Source organism: Amphibalanus amphitrite, unplaced genomic scaffold (genome assembly GCF_019059575.1).
Source record: "Amphibalanus amphitrite isolate SeventyFive unplaced genomic scaffold, NRLGWU_Aamphi_draft 000028F_arrow, whole genome shotgun sequence".
In the NCBI taxonomy this organism is placed as follows: Eukaryota; Metazoa; Arthropoda; class Thecostraca; order Balanomorpha; family Balanidae; genus Amphibalanus; species Amphibalanus amphitrite.
The window spans coordinates 665844-673143 of record NW_024881524.1 but is presented as its reverse complement, the minus strand read 5'-3'; the positions used below and the strand labels follow the sequence as shown (position 1 = coordinate 673143).

Genomic DNA, 7300 nt, shown 5'->3' with positions numbered 1-7300 from the left:
CCTCGTGACTCATCAAAGGTCATCCATTCACGTTCACGACGCATTTCTCACCTACCTAAATGTCTTTTCGCGAACCAAATATCGCTGGACTTTCTTGGGAACGAGATAAAAAAGGAACGCTTCTCTGTCACCGTATATTAAATAGACGATGCGATCCATCGAGGTAGGCCCCCAACAACAAACCACTTTTGTAAAATCATCCTCGCCTGGCTGATCCCGGGACGGTCACATTGACATCACAATCGAAACCCGCCCCGGTGTTGACCAAGGCACGAAAACATCACGCTCGGCAGTGGCCCCTAGACGGCCCTGGCGGCGGATAAAACGATTTACTAATCCCTCCCTGACTCCCACCTCCATTGCTAGCTCCGCCCATTCCGCGCCTATTTCTTCCTGGCAAGCGTCCGCTGTTTCTCTCCAAACTCGACTATCTTCTCGTCGACGGCGAGCCCCTTGCGCCTGCGCACGGCGTTCATGTGTCGCCGCGCGGCGTTCTCGGTGTCTGCCTTCTGTCCGTAGAGCAGGTACTCCTCCTCGGTGGTGGGCACCCAGAACGGGTCCGTGTCGAGCGTCTCCCAGTGGCTGAAAACCAGCTGCGGCAGCGCCAGGCCCGACGTCTGCTTCCGCAGCTCCTGCGCCAGACGGAAGCTCTCCACCACCGGTACGTAGGCGGTGACGCTGAAGCTGTGCGAGCCCTCGTTGCGGTCTCCGTGCAGTATCCGTCCGCCGCGCCGGCCGATGACCGAGTACATGCGGCCCAGCGCCTGGCCGGTCACCTGCACCTGACAGCGGTACATGGCCGCCATCAGACGCTGCGGCTGCGCCTGGAACGCCCGCCGACACGCGGTCGACACGGCAGACATGATCTGGCCGCTGAGCGGGCCGTGCGCGCCCACACCGTCCTCATCGTCCGCCGGCTGCAGGGTCAGGGACTCCACCAGGAAACACACCCCGCGCATCGGCTCCTCACACAGCGGCCCGGCCGCCGTCGCCAGCTGAAAGCCGTGCACCACGCTGTCGTCAAAGGCGGCCATCGGACCAGTGGTCTCACCAGTCCCCTCAGCCGGCGGCTCCCACACCGACGGCCGGCTGTACTCGGAGGTCGCGTTGATGAGCAGGTTCGGCCCGCAGCGGCGCGGTCCGAAGCTCCACACGCGGTCTACCAGCGGCGCCAGCGGGCTGTCGGCGGCGGCCAATCGGCGGCGCAACTCGTCCCGGCAGCGGCGCGCGCGGCTCCAGCTCACGGCCGCCGCTGCCGGCGCGGCGCGCTGCTCGCGGCCCAGCAGCTCGTGCAGCTCGCGGCGGTTCTTCTCGCTCAGCTCCGTCTCGCTCTTCTCGGGTTCGCCGTCGGCCTCTCCTTCCGCGGCCGACTCGGAGAGCTGACGCAGCCGGCCGGCGGCGGCGTCCGACTCTGCCGTCTCCCGCTGTCGCCGCCGCAGCAGACTCGCCAACAGCTCGGAGTTCGCGTCCAGCAGCTCGGTGGCTTCTGTTGGCAGCGGCACGGCGCGCACGGCCAGCACGGCACGTCGGCCGGGCGTGGTGACCTCCACCAGTCCCCCTGTCGACTCCGGGTCCTCGGCACGCTCCTCGATCGCCTCATTCACCATGTCTGTCTTGGGCGGCTCGACGATCGTCTCCCGGAACGGCACGATCGGCTCGGAGGCGTTGATTTCGACGCCGGCGAACCGCTCTCTAAGGTCGTCCAGACAGCGCTGCAGGTGCACCTCTCCTGCGGTGGTGAGCACGTGCTCGCCGCTCTCCTGGACGGTGACTCGCACGCAGCCGTCCGCCTGGTTCAGCAGCCGCAGGCCGGCCACCAGTCGCGGCAGGTCGGCCGGCCGTGCCGGTTCCACGGCCACGCGCACGATCGGCACCACGGCCGAGCTCAGCTCCGAGAAGGCGGGGCACGCCGGCGTAGAGGCGAGAGTGGCTGACTTCAGGACGTGGTCGGCCAGGCCGCCGATACCGACCACGCAGCCGGCCGGCGCCTCGGTCAGTTCCTCCAGAGCGCGGCCCATCAGCAGGTAGAGCGGGCCCACCGTGCACTCGGTGATGTGCTGTCCGGCCGCCAGCTCGGCCAGGGAGGCGGCTGTGGCCACCGCACCGGCCGCCGCCAGCTCCTGTAGCGCCGCCGCCGGGTCGTGTTTGGGTCCCAACACTAGCAGTCTCCGGCCTGGCCGCAGCGTGCCGGAGAACACGCGCGCGAACGCCACAAACACTTCCTTGGGGTCGGCGGCGGCCGGCTCGGGAGTCTGCTCGGCGGTGGTGGCGGCTGTCTGGCGCAGCGCCGCCACCTGCTCCTCCGACAGCGGCACGCCAGCCGAAGCGTCGTTGTCGGGCGTTCCCTCGGCTGCTGCGGCTGCGGCGGCGGCCGCCCGCTCGGCATGTCTGCGGCGTGCCTCCTCCCGGCGGCGCTCCATCTCCTCAGCGGTCAGCGGACGCGCGCGGTTCTCCGGCAGCTCACTCCGGTCCACGGCCACCATCTTGGACACAAACACGATCACGGGGGCTTCCTCGGCGGCGTCACAGCGCGTGAACAGTTCGCGCAGCGCGCGGGTCTCGTCCGGCAGCTGGTCGAACTCCACGCCGCGGCCAGCCAGCAGGCGCTCGGCGCGCTCCTCGGAGAGGCTGGACGCTGCCGGCAGGCGCGCCACCACCATATCGAGCACAGCCGGCGCCAGCGGCAGCCACTGCGAGAACACGGCCTGCAGCTGGACGCGCGGGTCCGTCGAGCGCATGTCTCGCGGCGACACGGTCAGCTTCAGCCTGGAGATTATCTTCTCGGTCATGTCTTTGTCGCGGCGCACGGCGATCGTCTCGTACACGTCCCACACGTTCTGCAGGATGAACTGTACGAACAGCGGCACCTTGGCCTTCTCCTGGGCGCCCTTCATGATCCGCTTGGTCTTGGTGTTGAGATAGAAGTCACCCCAGAGCGTCTTGTTGAGTACCTCCTCGCGGATGCCGAGTTTCTCGCTGTAGATGCGGCTGAAGTGGCGGATGCCGAAGCCCCAGCCGTCGTAGGCGCTGGCGAAGAGCACGTTGCCGGCATCTGGTGAGAAGTAGACGCTCGAGTCGTCGGCGTCCTCGAGGCCGGTGGACCAGTCGGACACGTCTCGGGTGGCCGGGTCCTGTTCGGCGTCGGCCGGGGAGGGGTCGGGCCGCGGCGCGGCGGCCGGACGCTCCAGAAACTCGGTGGTGAACAGCTCGGCCATGACGGCGTTCACCTGCTCCAGCACCTGACGGAGGACGGACGGCCAAAGAGTCAGACAACACGCAGCGATAATAGCTGCAATCAGGTGCCTTGGATTTGAGATGAGAGTAATCTGCTGATAATCAGCTACGTTTGTAATAGTTGACAAATTGCATGAATCGCAAGAACCAAGATGGTGAATAGACATGAGATAAAAAACTAAATAGGAAAACGTTAAAAAGCAAATGCATCAATGTTTTCCAGGAGCACTGGTAACACGTCCAAGTGTGTTTCTAATTCTCATGTCGTCCCCGTCGATTTCGTACCTGCGTGAGGTGGATGTGCGCGCTGAGCGGCGTCAGGCCCAGCTCCAGCACCAGCCGGTCGATCTTGTTGAGCACCAGCACGGGCCGGATGCCCTCGGTCCAGGCCTGTCGCAGCACCACCTCCGTCTGGGCGCACACGCCCTCCACCACGTCCACCAGCACCAGTGCGCCGTCGCACAGCCGCACCGCCGTGCTCACCTCCGACGAAAAGTCCACGTGGCCCGGCGAGTCGATCAGGTTCACCAGCTGGTGCTGGCCGGCCGGGTCGGTGTGGTGCAGCGCGATCGCCGAGCTCTTCATGGTGATGCCGCGCCGCTGCTCGTCGGGCCGGCTGTCCAGGTAGCGCAGCCGGCCGGCCAGCCGCGGCGAGATGACGCCGTTGCTGGCCACCAGAGCGTCGGCCAGCGTCGTCTTGCCGTGGTCGACGTGCGCCAGGATGCAGATGTTGCGCACGCGGTCTGGGTGTCGCTGCAGCGCGGCCAGCTGCGCGGCCGACACCGTGCGTGGCATGTCGGCAGAGGGACGGCGCTGAAGGGCCACGGACTCACTGGTCACAGAGGGGCACTACCTGAGGACACAGGCAGAGGTGGGTGTGTTAGTCTCAAGGCAGCCTGCTGGGAAGAAAATACACTCTAGGCCTCTTAGGACTTTGATTATGCTTTCAGATGATGCAGCTCAAAACAATGGACATTTTACTATTAAAGACAATTGGTTTGTAGAAAATATGAAGCCACACAGCATAATACTTTATATTATACTGGGGACAACATCAGAATCTGAAGTGTGACTGGTGTGAGTGAGACACAAGCTGTTGAAAGGTAGCATTAAATAGATCAAAACTTTCATAAACAGCTGAAAACTGCCAAATTGCTGTTTTCATTTCTTTTCATGCTAAAAACATGTAAGGAGCCTCTGAATATATTTGGTAACACTGATAAACAGTGCACATGGTTTTGTTGCTTCATGGGCCATTAGAGTAGTACGAAGCTTCAGAATCTGAGGAGATACTTAAGCAGTTAGCACTCAAGAAAGCAAGATAGGCTGCAGCTGTTCATAATTCAAATCTGATGTTAAGACCTTACTTAACCTATCCGAAAAAAATCATGATCAGGATCTACTTCATAGCTTCATGGAGCTAACTTATAAGGAAACCACCACAAAAAAATGGTGAAAAATATAAGCAATTGAGATGAGTAAGTGATGATTAATAACACAATGTCAAAAAACAATTCCAATGTGCAGCAGCATCACAGACCCCTAAATACCATTTTGACAGTTGAAGGCTGAACCCAATGAGCATGAAATGCAGCTTCATAATATAAGGAATAATGCAACAACAGTTTATGAAGAAACAATATTGCTTGACTGAAATTTGATTTTGAATTGAATTGCCTATTTGAAATTTGAATTATGTATGCTAACTGCCAGGTTTTCCAATTTTATCAGCTTAATCCACAGGTCCCACCCAAGGTAGGGAGCCATCCATGAATAAATAATTTACAAAACTTGTTCTTGACTATTAAAAACTAATGGTGGGAAAATTTACAAGAATGGCTTTGAAGTTTGATATCCTGATTCCTGGAATGAGTCATATAAAAGAGCCCCACCAATAGGCACTCTTCAGAACTGACGTCCGTCATCCGTGCTATAGCTCACAGGCTCGTAACGTGCTATCAAATTCCACGCCCTATTAATTCAAGAAAATTTGGAAAATACACCCAAAGAACTGAAGCTGCATAACGTAACACACTTCCATCTTGCTTCCATCCACCATCTGCCACCATCTGCAACGTTTCGATTGCACAACAATTTGTCGAGCATCGCATCGTGCTCGACTAAAAAACTTAAATTGTATTCATTTCTTGTTGCCATTTAATTTCAACAACGCGTTTGCCAGAAGTAATTCGTGGATATCTGTCAAATCGAGCGCTGGTAACAGCAATTATTGCTATTGAGCATAAATGAAAAGTCTCACCCTCGTCAGAATTGTAAAGAAGATTTATGTGAGGTTTTCAGTCCCGCCATCTAGCGATAAATTATCAAAGTAGCATTTTCACGTCTACCGCAGAGGGCAGAGCAAGGCTCTAAAGTCTAATTACAGGACAGAGAAACTTTGGGAGAGGGCACATCCAAGGCCCTAAATACACATCACCAAGGCCTCGTCTAACATGTTAACTGGGGGGGCCAAACCCCCGCAGTCATTGACCTGGCCCCCCCAGTCAGGGCAAAAAGTCACTACTGGGGGGGCCGGCAATAGCCAAAAGGCAAACGAATTTTTATTTCGAGGCGTCAGTGAACATAAAAACAAATGCGTAAACGAAACGATGATACCCCATTACCTAGGGCTGTTATGTGTTTATTTTGTTTACCTGAACAATTTTTTTTTCGCTCAGCAATGCGTTACATTGCGTCTTTTCAGGCGCCCAACTCCGTGTCCCGGATATTCTTTTTTTCATAAATTTAGTCCGAACCTTTTTGAATGGAAGGATTCACAAGTACAGAGCCCCCGCTAAGCAGAGCTTTGCGTTGGTCCTGCCCTCTACCCTCCGATCGCGCATTTCGTGATCTATGGCAGAATTTAGAGCCCAAAATTTAACGTATGCACATAGCCGCACACGGCCGGTCCCCTCACTGACTTCGAATGGCTACGGCCTGCCACCAACCGTAACCATGTGCTCGCCAGGAGGCTCATAAAGATCGAGCGATGTCGCGCTTCGAACCCGGACTGTTATAACTGGGACGTGTGCCCTCACCACGCGGAGTCCAAGGCTCTACCGGCGAAAATTTCTCCTTTAGGTATCAATCTGAATTGTTTCTGTCCTCGGGGCGTCAATCTCTTGTTTTTGCCTATCGTCGTCCTCGCTATGCGGCGTCCAACTTCTGGCTGGACGGTCACCGGTGTGCGGCTAGAGTAGCTCCTAATCGTAATGAAGCAGGCTCCCATTCTGGGTGGTCGTACGTAGGCGCAGATGCCAGATTGGTGGTCTGTCTGTGGGGACGGGAACTCTGACAGCTGGATTATCTAAAGAAGTTGGCATGGAGTCCTGGAGGGCAAATGCCAGCCACTTAGGGTCCCAACGGGCCTCAAAGCACTACTACACGGGGTACTCTTCATTTTTGTTTAGTTTATAGCCTCTGACGACCACCCAGGGGGGTTGTGTTGAAGATCCACGGCGATTACGGAGAATCCACCTGAGAAGCCATCAGTCTCCAAGTTGATACACAGGCATTACACTGGTCTGAGGGGGCCCTAGTGGGAAAATACGGTCTCCAGAAGTTGGCATTAGCCCTCAGAGATCGGCATCGAGCGCTCAGAGGGGCCCATCAGAAACCGATGTGGTTCGCAAAAAAATATATGTGCGTGTGGGCCCTCGACATAAGGCACGGCATGCAAATTCCTTAGACAAGGCACTGCCACTCAATCACACGCTCAGCAACGAGAACTGTGATTATTATTGTCTGATGGGGCAATGTGAGGAGGCTATAAACTAATAGGTATACAAGCATGGGTCGGATGGCCTACTTTTTTTTAGTTTTCAAAAAAAAAAATATTTATGGTGTCAGGGCTGTGATGAAAAATGAGTGGTCTAAATCCGGTGAGAAAACAGGATTTGGGGGTACCCTAGGTTTGGCTCCTTCAGTCTCTGGCCCCCCAGTGAAAATTCCTTAGACGAGGCCCTGCATCACATCATGACACATCAGGTGCCTATATTCGAGATTCTGTACTGACCCGTACGCCCTGCACATGAAGGGGCGGCGGAATGGGGAGGGCACCGTGCCC

At 56.8% G+C, this 7300-nt stretch overlaps 1 protein-coding gene across 3 annotated transcripts; it reads right to left on the bottom strand.

Annotated features, from left to right (window-relative positions):
• Nucleotides 1-123: 123 nt before the first annotated feature.
• On the bottom strand, nucleotides 124-5437 carry LOC122365294 (elongation factor-like GTPase 1). Of its 3 annotated transcripts, none has more exons than XM_043336408.1 (3): nucleotides 5270-5437; nucleotides 3520-4087; nucleotides 124-3239 (listed from the first exon to the last, which is right to left on the bottom strand). In XM_043336408.1, exons 2-3 carry the CDS (start codon nucleotides 4027-4029, stop codon nucleotides 384-386), a joined length of 3366 nt encoding a protein of 1121 aa, XP_043192343.1. In that variant the 5' UTR covers nucleotides 4030-4087; nucleotides 5270-5437; the 3' UTR covers nucleotides 124-383. The 3 variants fall into 3 exon arrangements, with proteins under 3 accessions (XP_043192343.1, XP_043192361.1, XP_043192353.1); XM_043336426.1 differs by lacking the exon at nucleotides 5270-5437 and adding an exon at nucleotides 5127-5227; XM_043336418.1 differs by lacking the exon at nucleotides 5270-5437 and adding an exon at nucleotides 4785-5111.
• Nucleotides 5438-7300: the final 1863 nt, after the last annotated feature.

What these genes read in the sequence shown, in the direction of transcription:
- LOC122365294 (XM_043336408.1), bottom strand. Translation starts at nt 4,029, where the DNA reads ATGCCACGCACGGTGTCGGCCGCGCAGCTGGCCGCGCTGCAGCGACAC. An exon ending in CGCACATCCACCTCACGCAG is followed by an intron (nt 3,240 to 3,519) that starts GTACGAAATCGA and finishes GTCCTCCGTCAG; the next exon opens with GTGCTGGAGCAGGTGAACGC.